At 39.8% G+C, this 18,974-nt stretch overlaps 2 protein-coding genes across 2 annotated transcripts; both read left to right on the forward strand.

The window, feature by feature from the left end:
• Window positions 1-145: 145 nt before the first annotated feature.
• Window positions 146-8,549, forward strand: LOC147162616 (RING finger protein 145). The gene is made up of 11 exons (XM_086095791.1): window positions 146-335; window positions 486-783; window positions 1,307-1,415; window positions 1,689-1,780; window positions 2,233-2,459; window positions 3,405-3,583; window positions 3,995-4,135; window positions 5,101-5,283; window positions 5,387-5,534; window positions 6,708-7,064; window positions 7,910-8,549. Exons 2-11 carry the CDS (start codon window positions 612-614, stop codon window positions 8,156-8,158), a joined length of 1,857 nt encoding a protein of 618 aa, XP_085951917.1. The 5' UTR covers window positions 146-335; window positions 486-611; the 3' UTR covers window positions 8,159-8,549.
• A 1,452-nt stretch (window positions 8,550-10,001) lies between these two features.
• On the forward strand, window positions 10,002-17,932 carry LOC147162617 (ubiquitin-conjugating enzyme E2 D3-like). Its single transcript, XM_086094428.1, has 7 exons — window positions 10,002-10,457; window positions 12,050-12,113; window positions 12,819-12,850; window positions 12,944-13,021; window positions 14,560-14,665; window positions 14,800-14,893; window positions 17,082-17,932. Exons 1-7 carry the CDS (start codon window positions 10,434-10,436, stop codon window positions 17,125-17,127), a joined length of 444 nt encoding a protein of 147 aa, XP_085950554.1. The 5' UTR covers window positions 10,002-10,433; the 3' UTR covers window positions 17,128-17,932.
• The last annotated feature ends 1,042 nt before the right edge of the window (window positions 17,933-18,974 follow it).

Consider the following 18,974-nt stretch of genomic DNA (forward strand, 5'->3'; position numbering starts at 1 on the left):
CTTATTTTTGTTTCCCGATATGATGTAACGTCACATTTACCTCGTTATAAATATCTAGATTAATTTTTAAGATTTTATCATCATTTTACATTCCAAGTACTCCTAAATGTAGGACGTAATGTATGACGTATACAGGAAGTGGCCACGCAAACAACCGGAATCATAACATTGCCCCGAAGTCCAACTCCTCTCCATTATGTTGTTTTATATCTGTATTTTTCTTTTCCTTTTTATCAGTTATTTTACTTCCAGTACGGTTGTTTCTTAATGTTGCTGTAAAAAATGTAAAGTGGTTTGTTGTTCGCTGGACAACTAGCAGGATGGCTACTCTGCACGTAAGTTCTATTTCATCCTTACTGTAGCTACTGACCACATAACGCCGTGTATTATATTATTTCAATATGTACAATGTTGTAATATTTTACACTTAAAATTATTGCTTGAAGGGTAAAGTTAATAGCGAGTTGTTTTGGTTTCTGTTACAGATCATTGCAAGATGAACGAAATGGTGGACATGTGACGCTCAAAGCCCGTTCACTCGCCCCCCTAAAAATATTCCTGGTTTTGTTTAGTTTTTTCTATTTGTATATATTTATTTATTTATTGTGGGCATGCCACGACTGGAAGAATTAGCCAACGTGGCCCTGAGGGTGCCCAGCATCCTGGCGCTGGACATGCTCTACAAGTATGACATCGTGGCTTTGACGGAGCACCTCAGGGTCAAAAATGAACAACCGATCTTCTGCAAGTACCGATGGGTCGTCTGTGACATGTTCTACCTTGGTGAGTAAAACATACTATATCGTAATTATTTCCATAATATTTTTCAGTTTTGTTTTACTATTTGTGTATTTCTCATGTGGTTTTTTTATGGCTTAATTGTTTCCATATTTTTTAAACATGTTTTTAATTTATCCTCAAAAATCGTACCAATATTTTGTTGAAATGTTGGTGTTTACTAAAATTGTGGTTTTGGTATTTCATGCTGTATTTTTGTCTTTCAAATGTTGTCATATTTGTGTAGTTCTTCTGTTAGCATTCTATTATTGTTGCTTAATATTTCATATTATTTGCTAATATTGTGTTGTAATATTTTTTCAGTGAATATTTTTGTATTTTTTGTCAAATTAATCAATATTTGTGTCATATACATTCATTTCGTCCGATGTTTTCGTGTTTTTCTTAATGTAACGTTCATCTTAATATTTTCAAATATTGTTGCATTTGTCATCGAGTTTTACCAAATTTTTGTCATTTAATTTGTTCTTTTTGTGTATGTGTGTGTGCGCGCGCGTGCGCATGCTAGGTCACTTGCTGATGTTGGTTTTGCTGCTGCTGCCACTGAGACACATTGTGACCGTCTACCTGCATGTGCTGGCTGCCATGCTGCTCTTTGTGGGACACCAGATCGCCAAGTCAGTGCAACTAGCATTCAAAAACTGCACTTTCACATTAGGGTTTTTACACAGTTTTAGGGTTGTCTTAGTCTTTGAAGTTACAGTTTCAATTTAGGACAGTGTGAGCATTTGAAATGCGGATGTCAAGCAAGAGTTGAGGTTTCAAATGGGAGTTAGTGTTTTTAGGATTTTAAATTAGAGACCGTGTGAGAGTTTCAAATGAGCTTTTCAAGACTGGGTTGTAAACTGCCTACGCCCCTTTGTTTTGCCCTTTTCTGTTGTGGTTTCCAGGGACTTCGTCCTGGAGGAGCTGCGGTCGGGCCACCAGGGGGCGCCCTACCTCTACGTCAAAGTCTTCAACAGATTAGTTTGGCCGCTGACATGTGAGTAGTACGCACACTGCCACCTGCCGGGTTGTTGCATCATAACGCTTCCATATCGTGGATCACGTGACGTCATGTGCCTCACTAGGTAATGAGTAATAGTAACTAAGTAGCATTATAAAAGCAGAAAAATAGATGATTAACTTTTATTCTTGTGAATGTAAAAAAACAAAAACATTCTTGGGGTTTCAAACAAGGGTAAGGTTTAATAATTAGGGGTTCACGGTTTTAGAATACAATTTAAAACTTGGTTTAGTCAACAAGAATTCGAGTTAAGATTTTCAACCTGGATTTGGGTTTTAAATTAGGTTTAGTCTCTCAAAGGAGGTTTTGAAACGGAGGTTTCAAACTAGAGTATGAGGTTTGAAATTAGGGTTCCAAGTCATGACGGGGCATTGAGTGGAAATTCCCTTGCAAGATAGCGCCATCTAGTGAGCGTTGTGTGTGTTCAGGTCAACTCTTCATGAGTGCACTGTGCGCGTTCGTGATGAAGACGCGGAAGGTGTGGCTCTTCTGGGTCCCCGCGCTCCCCCTGATAGCCCGCCTGGGTGGCGTCCCCGCGTCCCAGCTGCCCGCCGTCCACGCCTTCGCCACGACACTGAGCGAAGTCGCCTGCGGCCTCTTCCTGCTCTCGGCACTCTACCGCCTCACCAAGGCGGCCTTGTCGCTCAAGATGGAGGTGCGTGAACCCTTGTCGTACCGTCGTACTTCCACTCGCGAGTGACACAACTTGTGAGTTTTTCCTGATATGACTGAGGCATCTTGAGTTGATTGAAAATCGCCATTTCCAATTGAAATTTAATGTGAAACTAAACCCAAAACTAAAATATTTTTTATTTTGTGTATTTAACCAAGCCACATATGCCTTAAAAAAGTACACTAGCTTCATGCTAACAGACAATGCAGAACGGCAGGCTAATGAAACTAGCATCTATGTTGTGTTAGTTAAAAATTTGCAATGGCTGCAACAACAATTTTTTTTAAATAGTCTGTTGTTGAATTGCTTCATGAAAGTCTACAGACATCAGAAAACATTTACTGTTGAGAAATTTTAAGTTAAATAAGGTGTCTAAACAATGAATCGATTATCAAAATAGTTGTCAATTACTTTGAAAATCAATTAGTTGTCAATTAATCAAGTAATACTTGCAACAAATCGACAAATCATATAACAATACTCACAGGCTTATATAAAAATATTGCTGCGGCTTACTGAGCTTCTTCTTTGTCTGCATGTTTTGCATGTATGATACTGCCCCCCGGAGGCTAATGTGTGCACACCAGAAGGAGGCCTTTAAATGAAAACATGAAATAAAATAATTAAAGAGAATGTAAAGTATGAAAATGTTTTGTGTTATGATTTCATGTTTTAATACATTTGGTTTCCTTCTGGCGTGCACCCCTTGTTCACCAGGGGGCAGTACAGTGCAAAGAAGACGGGACAACTAATGACAACTATGATTGAATTGCTCACCATCTGCTGCTTGTTGTGAAGTTTGCTTCCAGCAAACGTTTGCACGCAACTCAAGACAAAATATCGACTCGTGTCTTGAAAAACACGTACTCGTACCTTTTCTGTTTTTTGTTTTTTTAACTTTTGACCCAATGTTAAAATCCCACACAGGGAATGGTGCTGTCCCGCCTGCTGCCGGCGGCTATCTCCCTGTGGACACAGTTTGCTGTGCCGCTTCTCTTTAGCATCTTCTGGTTGGTCCTCTTTGTGGTCCACCTGTGCTCCAGCGCCATGTCCCCTGCCACCTCGTCCGCCGCCCGTCAGGGTCTCCTGTTCTTTCTGCTCACCGGGTGAGGAAGCGCTCACTGTTAATAATAAAACTCCTCACCTCACTTCAACATTGTTGCTTGACACCAAAATGCCACAAGGTGGCAGCATAGTAACTAAGTGACACTGCTCTAATGTAAAAGTACAGATACTTGTGTGTAACAAATATATATATATATATATATATATATATATATATATATATATATATATATATATATATATATATATATATATATATATATATATATATATATATATATATATAATAAAGGTACTGATTGAACGCTGGTACTTCAAAGTTAAAAAATAAATAAATAAAGTAACAATTGTGATATAAAAAATAAAAAATAAATATATAATGTGCAGATATCTGTGAGGGGGGAAAAAAGTATTTGTACTTGCGTTCAAAGTAGTTTTGTGTGTGCACGCAGTGTTTCCGAATGCTGTGCCACGCCGTACTCGCTGTTGGGTCTGACTTTCGTGGTGTCCTACTTGGCCCTGGGTCTGCTCAACCTCTGCAAGTTGTTCCTGGGCAGCTACGGCGACGTGCACAACCACAACGTCATGCACAGGTGACCCGAGCGAGCTGTCGCCTTGCTTGCTTTCATCGCAGTCGGTTGTTTATTGCACAGGAGGCCTTGTCATCAGTCATAAACAGGATTAGAATAGGGTTTCAAACTTGGGTTAGAGTATCAAATTAGGGTTTGAAACAAGGGTTAGGGTTTCAATACTGTTTGGTTTTCAGATTTTGTGTTTCAAATATTATTAAGGTTGAAAAGTTGGGTTTCAAGACAGTGTTAAGGTTTCAAATTGAGGTTTTAAAAAAGGGTTAGAATTTCAAATTAGGGTTTTAAACAAGGATTAGTGTTTCAAGACTTTTAGGTTTTCAGATTTAGTGTTTTAAAACAGGATTAAGGTTGAAAACGAGAGTTTCAAATTATAGTCTTAAACTAGTGTTGGGGTTTCAAATTTATGTTTCAAACTTGTGTATGGGTTTCAAATCAAGGTTTTAAACGAGGATTAGTTTGTTTCAAGATTTACATTGTCAGATTAGTGTTTGAAAGCAAGATTTAAGGTTTAAAAATGAGGGTTTTGAGACAGGATTATGGTTTCAAATTAGGGGTTTTAACCAGGGTTTTGATTGCAAATTATTCAAATTTGGGTTTTGAAACAGGATTAGAGTTTCAAATTATACTCTTAAACCAGTGTTGGGGTTTCAAATTTAGGTTTCAAACTTGTGTATAGGTTTCAAATTAAGGTTTTAAACAAGGATTAGTTTTTTTCAAGATTATTATAGTTTCAGATTAGTGTTTTAAAACATGATTAAGGTTTAAAGTGATGGTTTTGAGACAGGATTAAGGTTTCAAATTTAGGTTTTAAACCAGGTTTAGGTTTTTGAATTAGATTACAAACAAGGACTAGAGTTTCAAATAGGGTTCCAATTTTCATGATGGGGTTAAGGTTTCAAACAAGGGGTTAGGCTGTCGAGACCAACCTGCATGTGTCTTTGAAATGAGAGCTTGTGGCTGTTCGCCAGGGGGGTGACGGAGGGCGTGACGCTGCTGCTGCTCGCCCTGCAGACGGGCCTGCTGGCCACAGCGACGCTGCAGCGGACCTTCCTGCTCAGCATCATCCTCTTCATCGTGCTGACGTCCACGCTGCAGGCCATGCTCGACATCACCCACCCGCTCGTCCTCGCCCTGGCCGCCTCGCGCAACAGGTTTGTCGAAAGGAAACTCCTCAGCTCACTTCAACGAGATACTTGAGAGCATGATGTCGCAAGATGATCATTTTCGGTTTGGTTTTGTTTTCCCTCCTTGTAGGAGCGTGTGGAAACACTTGCGTGGCCTCAGCATGTGTCTTCTTCTGCTGGTCTTTCCTGTGTTCTTGGCATATAAGATTTTACAGTTCTTCCATATGGACTTTTGGCTCCTGATTTTGGTGGCCGGATGCATTCTCACCTCCCTTCAGGTAGCGTCAGAATATTTTTGCCATTTAAGACTCACTTGTGGTATTTCCCGGGTAGAAATTCAGCTTCCAAAGCCACTGTCACCTAGCAACACAAAATATATTTATCATGTGTAAACCCTACACACACAAAAATCTTCAGAAGCCATACGAGAAGGCTTTTTAAAGTTCAGCCCCCCCCAAAGACAGTTTCCCTTCGCATTATGAAATTTGGTAGGCATGTCAATCTTGAGGAGAGCCACAAAAAATGATTGAAAAGTCAGTCATTTTAGTTGGAAGCAGACATTTTCCCAGGATAGCATCATCCACAATGCTTAAAAAAAAAAAAGCTAGCCATCCTTAGCAACACAAAATTCTATATGCATGTCAATTAGACCCACAAAAAAGTCTCAAGAAGCCTCGCCCGGAAAGACAAAAAGGAGAAAATAAATTTTGGGTTAAAGTAGCCCTATAGGCTTCTGAACAGTTCTCTAAAAGAGATTTCAAAATTCAGCCCCCGAAGTCAGTGTCACTTAGCAACATCAAATTTGGTAGGCATGTCTATCATGAGTAGACCCACAAAAATGTCTCAATACGTCATCCCCGAAAAGACACAGGAAGCAAGAAATGTTGGTTTGAAGTAGCCCTTTGGTCTTGTCAGCCCCTAAAGTCCTTGTCACTTAGCAACACGGAATTTGGTAGGTGTGTCTATCATGAGCAGAGCCACAAAAAAGTCTCAAGAAACTACGCCCGAAAAGACAAAGGAGAAAAGAAATTGTGGTTAGAAGTAGCCCTATAGGCTTTTGTACAGTTCTCTAAAAGAGATTTCAAAATTCAGCCCCCAAAGTCAGTGTCACTTAGCAACATGAAACTTGGTAGGTGTGTCTATCATGAATAAGGCCACAAAAAAAAGTCTCACAGAAGCCATGACAAAAAAAGACATAGGAAGCAAGCCATTTGGTTGGTGTCCATTTTTGTCTCAGTAGCACCCTTCAGAATGCTTAAAAAAAATCCCCAAAGCTAGCATCAACGTGCAATTTGGCAGGCATGTCAATCATCAGTAGACGCACAAAACAAATCTCAAAAATTCATGCCGGACTTTTGAGGTGGACGTCAAAATGTTTGCGTCGCCTAGCTGCTTGTTTTGTGCTTGAATTTTGCATGTCACAAACTTGCTGCGTACGCTTTTTGTCCCAGGTGACGGGCACGCTGTTCATCTACTCCCTCTTCATGGTGGAGCTGTTCCGCCGCGAGCCCATGGACAACCTGGACGAGGTGATCTACTGGGTGAACGCCGTGAGCCGCCTGCTGGAGTTTGCGGTGGCGCTGTGCGTGGTGGCGTACGGCGCCTGGGAGTCGCTGTTGGGCGAGTGGAGCTGGATGGGCGCCTCGGTCATCATCATCCACTCCTACTGCAACGTCTGGCTGCGGGCGCAGTCGGGCTGGCGCAGCTTCCTGCTTCGGCTGGAGGCGGTCAAGAAGATCAATTCGCTGCCCCGGGCCACGCCGCAGCAGCTCAAGCGGCACGACGACGTTTGCGCCATCTGCTTCACGGTCGGTATCAGTTCAAATGTGAGCCTCAAAAAGAGGAATGAGTTGAGCCCTCAGGCCTTGTTTTATTTTACTACTCGTTCGGCTTGTTTGTGGCCGTTTTTTCCCCACATACTGTACACGCACATTGTGGGATGTTTTTGCTACTTTTACTACTTGACAAAAGTCAGTTCTTGTCATCAGTATAAAGTATTAAAATGAAATAAAATACATTTCTTGAGTTTCAAACAATGGTTAGAGTTGAACAAAGGTTAGCATCTAGCAAATTAGCATCTCAAGGCAGGGTTAGGGTTTCAAATTCTGATTTCACATCGGGTTACAAGATAGGATTAGAGTTTCAACCAGGAATTAATTAAAAAATACCAGGTATCACTGTATCAGTATCGGGTCGATACTAGGACTTATTTCAAGGTATCGACCGGCCCTCTTTCACAATCAGGAACTAGCAATTCGAAGAATGGAAAAGGATACATTGGTCTATCTTTGAAATGATGTGTCAAATTTACTAGCAGTACTGGTATAGGTCTGAAAAAAAGTGGTATTGAACATTCCTAATAATAATATTTGTAATATTTATAATAAATTCCTTGAAATACTCATATTTTTTTAACTTTACTTGTTTTTTGTTTTCTCATTCCCGGGCACTTTTCTCTTCTTCTTTTTTAAAGTTCCTTTTCATACCATTGTTTTGTCTAATGTCATTTAAAAAGTATTTTTTTCTTCTTTCATGATTGTAATTCTTGTATTTTCCCATTTTCCCCTTCCCCTCCATTTGAAATAACTTTTGTCATCCATCCATCCATCTATCAATCCATTAATGAAGGTGATTTGTTAATGCACATTAACAGGAGATGACATCGGCCGTGGTCACATCATGCGATCACTTGTTCCACGCCAACTGCCTGAGCAAGTGGCTCCACGTGCAGGGGACGTGCCCCATGTGCCACCAGACAGTCCCGGCCCAGCCGCCGACCCACCGTGCCCCGGAACCCGACGCTTCGCCCCCACCGCAACCCGACGCCCGGGCCCCTCCGGAAGAAGACGTCGACTCGGAAGAGGAGCCCAACAATGGTCCAGATGAGGGTGATGTTTTTTGATTTACATTTTTTTTCCGTTTAATTTTTTTCACAAATGGTACAGTCCTGTCATCTAACATATGAATGGACAAACATGAATAAGGTGCTTCCTTTTTTCTCCCGCAAAGACTTTGTTGATTGCTGGAAAGACAATTTTTTTTGGGGGGGATGACTTAAACCAAATATAACATTGAGTTTGTGTGAGCAAAAGAAAACCACAAGACACATAAAGTTTGTGAGTCGCGATATTGGTGTGAAATCAACATCTTTTTGACATTTGAAGGATTTTTTTTTTTTGTGTGTGTGTTAGACACTAACATACTAAACCAAAAATCTCAAGAAAATGTTAAGTTAATACTTAACTGTTGTCTTTTTTTCAATGTACACAATCATTAAATATCTAAATAATCGAGTTGTTTGTTCACACTTCTTATGACATTTCCTAATTTTTCTTGATTCTCTCAAAATAACTCAAATATAAACAATGCCAGTATTACATTTGTGAGGGGTTTCCACGTGTATTTGCTCATGTAAATACAACCAAATGTGGATTGAATCTTGGTGAATCCTGGTCCTTTAAAACTAAAACAAAAACTAAAAAATAATAATTAGTATGCTCATGACCTCAATCAAGAATGAATATGAAGTTCAATTTCATTGACTGTGGATTGAATGTGGGTGGAGGTGGAGAGGACAAAAATGACCGTTTCGAACAATAGAATAGTTGTTAATGTAGTCACTTACTATGATGTCATTATGGTGTTGTGTTTTATAACCAAACTTTCATTAGAATGAACCCTCATTTTCAGTCTAAGTTGATAGATAATTATAAAAAATTAATAAAAATGGCCTTTGGTTTACATGAAAAAATGTGTTTTAGATTACATTTGTAATCTGGTTTGACAACCACCGAGTACAGTTTTGAGGACTTTTTTTTTTCATTCTCTAATTGAAATGTGGATTGCTTCTATGACGTCCATAAGGTGTGGCGAGAACCACACCTATCCGCGTTACTATGTTTAAAAGAGACGGATACACCAAAATAATAACAACACATAACAAATAATTGTGACAAAAATAAGAATAATTTGATTAAAATAAGGCCAGGTATACATATATTTTACATTTTGTATGTATTTTATTAAATGATGGCTTAATTTGTAATAATTCCTTTAAATCAATTATATATTATACAATTACACAAATACTACATATTTAGGTATACCATTAGCTGAACTAATTTGATAAATAATGTAATTACAATTTTTTTCCTCATTATTGCAATTGTGAATTCATATGCAATTACTTTTTGAAGTTCCTCCTCCCATGTACTTTTTTTTTTTTTAAAACAAACACAAGTAATACATTTACCTGTAATACAATAATATCAGATTTATTGTACACAATGCTTATGCTAAAATAAAGGCAACTGTGCTGTGAATTAATAAGAATATTTATTGACTTCAAATTAGAGCTGTTAAATTACTGAACACTTTGACTTGCGGTGTTTTAAGCATTCTTTACTACAACTTTACAAAATTATACCAAGTAAATATGGCATAAACATAAATCAGTTAATCATGCACCAGATTACAACTACAATGCAGACAAAGATGTGACTATCACTTCAAATGTTCATGTTTCATCATGAAACAATGATATGTAAACTGTCGTTCTTAAGCACAGAGCTGATCTGGATACTATATAATTTTTTTTTTTATATAAATGTATTTGAAAGTTGCATTCTATTTCATTGCGATTGTTCATCCGAGTAGGTGCGCGGTGCTTACATCCGGGCTACTCTTGGTCGTCGGTTGACGTCATCCTCTTGCCCCGCCTCCTCCCGGTGTCGTCATAAAGGCTCGCTCGCTCGCGTGCACACGCTCGCTTGCTGGCTAACTGCATCGAATCGACACGGGAAGCTTCGTGGTCAGAGTTTCTCTCCGCGCCCTCCCCCTTACCTACCACCCCTACCCCGACGACACGCAATTCAACGGGCACGACTACTAAAACATTTCGGTGGTGAAGAATAAAATAAGCTGGTTGGAAATAGCCCAGCTTCTCTCGCTTCTTTCCCCCCCTCCCTCGTCGGCGCATACGCAATTCCTTTTTAGCCTCGTCCGCTAACTCTTGTGTGCTAGCTCGAAACGACAAGGCCCCGGGCGTCGTGTTGTGTGTTGTGTGTGACACTTGCGTCAGTTCATTCGGAGCGAGGCTCCAGCATCCTGGCATATCACGGCCGGCTTCCATCGCTCGGATCGACTACCAGCAACAGCCGCAGCAGTCCAACACAAGGATGGCTTTGAAACGGATTAACAAGGTAACATTGACACCCCCCAACCGCTAGCTTGGTAGCCCGGGCTAGCGGTAGCCCTCGTCTTGCCCGGTTCTCTTGTTATCTTGATTACGTCGTCAAACATTGTCGTTGTCTTAGCACCTTTAACCAGTTCACGTATTTTCTTATTTTTATATAAATACACACGTAACTGCCACGTTTGCTGCGAGTTTGTCACCACGGAGTATTTTTAAATTGGGTGTTTGACGCTAGCTTGGTGTTAGCAGCCTAGCTCACTCAGCAGGGCCCCGACACCGAACACGGCTTATATAAACACACGCCCGCGCTTAGATTGGAAACATGGCAAATATTAGCGTCGAGTTTGTGGTGTTAGAACATTTGAAGCGTCTTTTAGCTCATTTCGCAACACATGTACTGTACACACACTCACAGGCGGCGTTTTACCAGAAATCATGAGTCACATTTCACGTCAAAAGCGTCGTGCGTGAAACATGTCTGTGGTATGCGTCTATGTGAGAATCGCTCAATTCACATGATGAGTTACTTAAATGACAAAACGTCGATTTATTCATTTAGAATAAGAGTCAACGATAACAGTTTCTCCAAAATGTGTTTACTCGTGGAGGCCGGGTGGGGCAAGCGAGGGGGTGGGAGAGGGTTACCCCCACCGCACCCGACTACTGCCCTCCTCGCTTTGAAATAGCTGAAGGCCTAAAAATAAAATGTGTATTTGATTCTTTAAGTCTCTTCTTGCTTTAACTGGTTGTACACAATCGGAAATACTCACACTCAATCGTTAGTTACGAGTACAGGCATGTGTAAAAGTAGAAATGCTGTTTGAGCTTTAAAAAAAGAAGTTCTTGTGTATAAACTATTTTTGCCCCGGCTATATATTGTCAATACTGTCTGTACGGTAGTCGTCGTGTTCATAGATGTACTGATGCTACACACAGATACCACTAAACCAGCCTGACAACGCCATGTTGGAGACATGTCAGTCATGTGTTGATACTTGAAGATAATTTAAGGTGAGGGCAGCTGTGCCGTCATGATTCAGCTAAAAAGAAGTATCGGGCAACAATTGAGTGATTCATCTGCAATTATCAATTTAACTGGCAGATTAATCGTTTAGAGATTGGAATTCAAAATTTCCGCAGTCCTTGGAATATTCCTCAATTTGCGTACTCCGCCATGAAGGAACACCGATTGTGTTGAATCAAATTTAAGACATTTGTAAACATCTGCTTTCACTTAAGAAATCAGTGATCGTTTGCTCCTGTTTTTTGACATGTTATGGGCCAAAGCAGGAACTCAATCATAATCGATTTGAACTATTGTAGTGTTTTTTTGAATGATTTTAATCCGATCAATTGATTAAAAAAAATAATGAACAGATTGTTCAATTAACATAATTATTTCTAGCACTATAATACTGTATATTATGCTGCTGTCATACATTTGTAAAATAAATACAAAAAATAAGTACAATGTAATTAAACAATTTATTGATTTAACCTTCACCGAGCACAGTTTTTTACGGAGCATGTGGTAAGACTAACTTGCCCTGTGCAGGTGTACCTAATGTTCTATTTTTTCCCCCCGCCTATCCATTTTAGGAGCTTCACGACCTGGCTCGCGACCCCCCAGCACAGTGTTCTGCTGGTCCAGTGGGTGATGACAGTAAGTGTTCACCAGATTTTAATCAACATTTCCAAAGACTATATTTACATGCAGGCAATAACTATTTTAAAACCCAGATATTGGCAATGTTCAGGTTTTGTAAAGCCGTGTAAACACGCGCAATAAGACCCCTGGGTTACCCCTTTTATAATCCAAATTCCTGCTCATATAAACTCATTCGGAATGCCCCGATTGAACGGCGCATTGTTTTTCGCTGTGCGCGTGCGCTCTTATTTTCTTCTTCGTCTCCCTTTCTCCTTTGCTTATTTGAATTCGCAAGGAATCTTGGTTTTTGTAGTAACGATAAGTCCGTGCTTCTGGCATGTAACCCACCGAAATACTCAAGCCGCTGTAAACTTGTAGAGCGTGGAGGAAACAGGCTACTTTATCTAGCGTGGAGAGTGACATAAATGTAATGTCTTTTATTGACAGTAGAGAGTTTAAAGCAGAAATGACGCCGATTTACATAATTGAGTTGTCAGCGCGTCGCGACCCAAGCGCGATATTCCAATCGAACACAAATGACCAACGTAAACGAGAGTAACTGTCCGCCACGCATGTAAACGGGTTACCTCAAATGTTTCAGAAACCGGGAATTCTCTCCTTAACTCGAATATTGGCTGCATGTAAACGTAGCCAATGACGTTTAAGTGATCTTGTGTCGTTTGTAAGCTGTTGGCCTAACTGTTTTTCTGTTCTATATAGTGTTTCACTGGCAAGCCACAATCATGGGCCCTGTAAGTACAAATCTATTTTAAATTGTATTTTGTGTTTACAGGCATATGTGAGGCCATGAATGTTTAAAATTTTCTTTTTTTGTGTCCATCCAGACGGACAGTCCATATCAGGGAGGAGTTTTCTTCTTGACTATTCATTTTCCAACTGACTACCCCTTCAAACCACCCAAGGTAAGCAAGCGCCTTTTGCCCACCCGCATTTTAAGCACATAGCAATCTAATCCACATTTGTTTGCATCTCAAACATGCAGATGTGGAAATACAATAAATGTTTTGCAGAGTCACTTTTATGATCTGCATAAGGAGTGTCATACCAGTGGGGAAAATAGGAAAGTTGTATAATAAAGTTAAAAAAAAAAAAAAACAGAAACAAACTTATTGACTCGCCCCTTAAAAAAATAATAATCTAGCATTCATACTAAAAAGATAACACTTATATCTGTGATTATATTATGTTTTTTTTTTTTTTTCAATTGTGCGTTTTTTGGAATCTGCCTCAAAATTCCTGTCATGCAAATGTAAAAAAAATAAATAAATACTTGCCCGCTATGAGTCCTAATAAAACATCCTTTCATTATTAGTTTATGTATTATTTTAGTCTTTAAATAATCTAAGATGATATTTGGTTGGGGTTTAGCCTGGATTGCTTACTAGTCAGTTGTAAGGCACGTGTGAATAAAGAGCCATTCACACTGTAAACGTCTTCAATGAAGCGAAGGTGAGTTTTCGAGGAGGAAGCAGGGTTCTTCCTGGACTGGCCGCCAGGCAATTGCGCGGCGCATATTGACAAGTGTTTACGCCCGCAACACCTATTGCCAATTTTATTCAATCTATTAACCTCTTTGTTGAGAGAAGCAGGGTACAGTCTGGACAAGGGGATGAATTAGCTAGTTGTGTATACTTTTCCACTGCCTTATGATGATTGTAGCTTGACATAGACGTGAGTGCCAATCGCTCACGTGTTTTTGCATTAAAAGCATGCATGCCTTGTTGAAATAAACTGCTGGTTTGCTGCATTGACCCACCAGCAGTTGATTTCAACAAGGCATGTGTGCCTCAAGCGTTGTGGAAATATTTCACTAAATACACTACAAAATATACAAGTCTATCCTTGAACATAACAATACACGTCCATCTACTCTTCAAACTGAAGCATTAGTAAAAGGTTAAAAATGAACAAACTTCCTCTAAAAAGTAATTAAAACTAAGTGACTTTAAAGAAAAAGCTAAAATTGAGAAAAAGCGAACTATAACGCGGTGCACAGAGAGTTAACAAATGGAAGAAAATCAACAATGTCCTCTCTTAATCCATGTTGACTCTATCATCACCATAGCGTCAATCACGTTGCCAAATAATCACTGGAAGAGGTTCACACTCTGGGCTGTGATCACCAGAAAATGTAGCTTACGAAGACGATCATTTACATTGAATGGTCATTAAGTCTTAAATGAACTTCACACAGCTGAGATTTGAACCCTAAACGCCCAAACTGTGTTGGAACCGTGAGGCCATAATTTTGACTTTTTGCCTTTAAACGCGAGGTTCCTATGTGTTCTGAAGGCATAATGGCATAAGGGCACCGGCACCGTCAACACATTTTTCCAGACTCGTCTTGAAGTCATACCGGACATTCCGCTTGTCAAGGCTTTTGTTTTTTGCAGATGTGACCATGACTCGGCGGTATTCGTCTCTTTTTTTTGTCTTTCAGGTTGCGTTCACAACAAGAATCTACCACCCAAATATTAACAGTAATGGCAGTATCTGTCTGGACATTCTCAGATCACAGTGGTCTCCAGCACTTACCATTTCTAAAGGTGACTCATGAATACGTTGCCGTCGAGTTGGCTCCTTCACCAGGAAGCGATTTTGATTTCCTTGCCACATCACGCGTCATTGAGATCTTCTGGAATGACACGCACCTTCATTTTATTTTTCTTTCTTGGTATAGTTCTTCTCTCCATTTGCTCGCTGCTATGCGACCCCAACCCCGACGACCCGCTAGTGCCAGAGATCGCACGAATCTACAAAACAGATAACACCAAGTAAGTAAAAGTAAAAGGGGTGGGGGGAAAAAAACGTATAAAGCCACCCCCGCCAAAAAAATGAAATAAATGTTAACTTTCACTCTCAGGTACAATAAGCTAGCTCAGGAGTGGACAGCCAAGTACGCCATGCTTTAAAACAAACAAACAAAAAAAGTGGGGGGGTAAGAAATTGAGGCTGCATCTTGGCTGGCACTCTGGGATGGATGGATTGATTGTCGTGTGAATAAAGTGAGGTACACGCATACAGATTTGTAACGCCTGGATTTGTATTTATTTATTTATTTTTAATGCGAGACACCACACGTTCTTTACTGCTCTTATTGTGTGGTGTGCTCTAGATCAGAGATTCTCGACAGGGTCGTCAAAATGATCACTGCCTGAATATTTGCTTAGCTACCCTTTTGATAGATTATAAGAAACGCATTCCAATTAAATCAATGCCAACTTTCCACCAGAGAAAACCAAAGTACACGGTGACGTTTTTTGTTGTTAAGTCTGATGTTTGAAAGCTGCAGTTCAGATGTTTGTGTGTGTGTGTGAGGCAGCATGGTGCCACAGAGCATCCAAACTAAAAGTAGAGGAAGAAAATGGGCTGGTAAAAATACACGTGGAAGGATATTAAGATTCTAATATTAAAATAACAAGTTTAACATTTTTGACTGTTGACACTGCATGATGGTTTTGGTTTTCTGGGGACAAATCTCTCTTAGCACACACACCACAGGATAATTGGCAAGGATAATTTTTTGGAGAATCTTGACAATCGGGTTCTGCTGACTCAAATGCGTCAATTTGGGTCCAATTTTAGGTATGTGTGTACCTCGCATTATTGATGGTGTTGAACTGGCTTGAATCTGTGGATGGAATTGACTGTCGATGTGACTGATGGTACTAATATCTATTTGCTCCAGTTGTCACGCGTCTTTTTAAGGCTGGATATACACTGATGGGTTCAAGAGACACAATTTGGGTTGTTTTAGCGCCCCCACTCAAAAGGGACACAATTACGGTAATTGGGTATGTCACTTGGTGCGTACATTGGAATAATAAAAATTAATAAAAAACTGCCATTGGGTCCTTGGACTTGCAGTGTAAATCCCGCCTTCAGTTATAAAGTCCTCCGTCACCACCTTGCTTTCTTCTTATTTATTTATTTATTTTTTGTTCATCTGCCCGTTTACCTCCCCGAGCTTGCAGAGCAGGTCCAGACCAGCTCATTAAGAGCAAACCAGATCTTTATCCTGCACTAAAGACAAAAGATGACTCATGCACACACAGGAAATATACCTAAATAAAGCAGTCGTAATTCTTAGACCTAGAAAATAGTTTTGCTTTCACTTCCTGCTAACTGACAAGAGATTTACTGGTGAATCTAAAAATAAGGTCGGAATAGAATTGCTGTGAACATTCCTGCTGGGGAGACTTTCTGATTGCAAGCAATAAACGCTTGAAATATTTCACTGTATGTAATGAGTCTTATCGGATCAGAGTTTTGCTTGCGCGAATATAGTAACTTTTATTTTTTTGAGATGTTCTTTTAATATTCCAAACATTGGGTTATACATAATAGTCATACTTGATATAATAACCTATTCACCTGGCAGTTGACTGAGAGAGTAATTCTATACCTTGGTTAATCTTAAGAAAATATTTAATTTGTCTCAAGTGGAACCGTGACAATTTTTTCTGGGTTCTGAGCAGTTTCCTGTATGTTATGGAACTGTAATGCCCTGGTATGTGAGCAAGGAGAGCCACGGTTGCCGATAAACTTTCCACATCCGTGTATTGAAAAAGACAGACTGTTGAACATGCAAGTATAAAAAAGGTCCTGCTGCAGGCTATAACTCGTATGCAGACAACACACGCAAACAGACTTGAGCTTGATGGAACTCCTGAGGCCACGCCCCTTTTAGACACATACATAGACGAGGCAATAGACGGGTTGCATTTTAATTTTTCTTAAGTTAATTTGTTTGTATACTTAATTAAAAACGTGTGACAACATTATTATTTTTTTTAACACATACTTAAAATGGAAAATACGTTTCTGATTACGCATGTTAACTTGGTCATCAACTTGTCAGGCTTTGATTTGGCGCATGCTTGTTTAAAATGAAAGTTTGCCATTGTTAGCATGTTTCCAGGCTGGATGTGAACATTGCTAATGAATATCTTCTCCTTGCAGGTACACCAAACTGGCGAAAGAATGGACACAAAAATATGCAATGTGATGGAGAAAGAAATGGTCTGGTGGCGGGCGGGGGGGGGGTTGGTGCATTTCTTTGGTTCAGACTGAAAAAAACAAACATTTTTTTCACTTATATATATTTTTGTTGTTTAATCCAGAGCATTTTACACATCTTCCTCTTCTCGTTTATTTGTTTCTCACCCATGCGCTAATCAGAAGATAGGGTTTTTCTCTTCTCTCAGGACGCGCGGTGGACACATTTTCCAGGGATTTAAGACGCAGCCCCCCACCACCCCCATTGCTTCACTCGGTTGGAGCATGCACTGTTAGCCATTTCTCACACACACACACACCCACACACACACACACACACACACACACACAGAAGCAGATTCATTAACCACATCAGTTATTTTGGCAAAAAAACAAAACATGAAACTGGCTTCCTGTGACCAGACCGCCATGTCGCCCTGTTAGCATAGGAAGCATTTAGCTGCGGAAACAAGCGTGTACAGAAGAAGCACTGCAGTTCAGAGACAAAATATTAAGTACCTCAATGTTGTATTTTATGCATGTTGATTACAAAAAAAATCGTAGGTGAATATATCCAACACGCGGAAGAATTTGGTTTCCCCTTCCGAAACCTTTTATTTTGTTGTCACTCTCTCGCTCCGATCTCTAGAAGCCAATAGATAAATTCATGGCTTACGCCCCACACTTGAACTGTCTGTCTTCTAGCACCCGCCCCCAACCCCCACCCAAAAGTATGTATAATGCTAAGCTGGCGGTTGATCATCAACCCACGGCTGTTTTTAGTTCCCCTTCAATAAAGTTACTTCAACCTTAAACATGCAGATGTTGGTGTTTTTTTGTTTTTGTTTGTTTTTTTAAATAAGGTGTGCATGACGGTGCTTCTGTAGTCGAAAATCATAAATCGTTTTCTTCAATTTATTTACTTTTGTTGCTGCCCATAATTGTTCTCAATTCCCCTTTTTTATGTTCTATGGAAGTTACCTGCTTTTTTTGTTTTAATTTTTCAAGTTTTGAAGTCTTGAGTCATTGACTTAATTTTTTATTTGAGCTGTTCGTAGTTGGACTTTTTTTGTTTGTGCATTTTATAATTCCACTATAAGAGTCTCTTCCTTTTTTGTGAAAGTTTACTGTCAAGCTTATTAAAGTCTATTTTTAAAGCTTTGGCAAATTTTTCGCCCATTTTTAAAATGCTTTTTTTTTTTTTTTTTTTCCGAAAAGAAAAAAAGATGACTTGATGAAGCCGAAGCTTGTTAATTCCGGGGGATGTGAATTTTCATTCTATGTATCATAAACAAGTACCTTCATTGACATTTATGTATACAAGGTATCTAGTGGTTTCTTAATGGAAGACATGCAGGTATGAACGAAGAAGGAATTGCCAATTAGACACAAATGGGGTCCATAGAAAAATTTCAAAACAATTCGGTCTTGTTAATTAAGAGTCTTTCCATTCAATCCTTCCTCAAAGCAGATGAGTACCCACAGTTGCACAACTGAGGATTTGTCAAAGTATAATTGAGTTGAGTGCCCTGCGATTGGCTGGCAACCAGTACAGGGTGTACCCCGCCTACTGCCCGAAGCCAGCTGGGATAGGCTCCAGCAACCCCCGCGACCCTTGTGAGGACAAGCGGTACAGAAAATGGATGGATGGATAATTTAGTTGTTTGGCTCATCCAGTCGCTGCATAAATTTAAATACCAAACGTCTTTGCAGTGCCTCACAGGTACTAATGTGAGCGTTGACAAAACATCTGGCTTGCACTGTACCATCTGGGCGCACACAGCAGTAGCCTAAAGGTGTCATTATAGGCCACAGTGAGTTTGCGGAACATGCGTCGCTTATATATCGTTACACTGC

The sequence above is a fragment of the Leptonotus elevatus genome, chromosome 14, assembly GCF_054856555.1.
Source record: "Leptonotus elevatus isolate MCC_2025b chromosome 14, RoL_Lele_1.0, whole genome shotgun sequence".
Lineage (NCBI taxonomy): Eukaryota > Metazoa > Chordata > Actinopteri > Syngnathiformes > Syngnathidae > Leptonotus > Leptonotus elevatus.

Excerpts from the sequence above, each read along its gene's own strand:
- LOC147162616 (XM_086095791.1), top strand. The coding sequence starts at position 612 with ATGCCACGACTGGAAGAATTAGCCAACGTGGCCCTGAGGGTGCCCAGC. Across the intron at positions 3,584-3,994 it reads CTGTTCTTTCTGCTCACCGG|TGTTTCCGAATGCTGTGCCA; the intron begins GTGAGGAAGCGC and ends GTGTGCACGCAG. Across the intron at positions 5,284-5,386 it reads CTGGCCGCCTCGCGCAACAG|GAGCGTGTGGAAACACTTGC; the intron begins GTTTGTCGAAAG and ends CCCTCCTTGTAG.
- LOC147162617 (XM_086094428.1), top strand. The coding sequence starts at position 10,434 with ATGGCTTTGAAACGGATTAACAAG. Across the intron at positions 10,458-12,049 it reads CTTTGAAACGGATTAACAAG|GAGCTTCACGACCTGGCTCG; the intron begins GTAACATTGACA and ends TATCCATTTTAG. Across the intron at positions 14,894-17,081 it reads TACAAAACAGATAACACCAA|GTACACCAAACTGGCGAAAG; the intron begins GTAAGTAAAAGT and ends TTCTCCTTGCAG.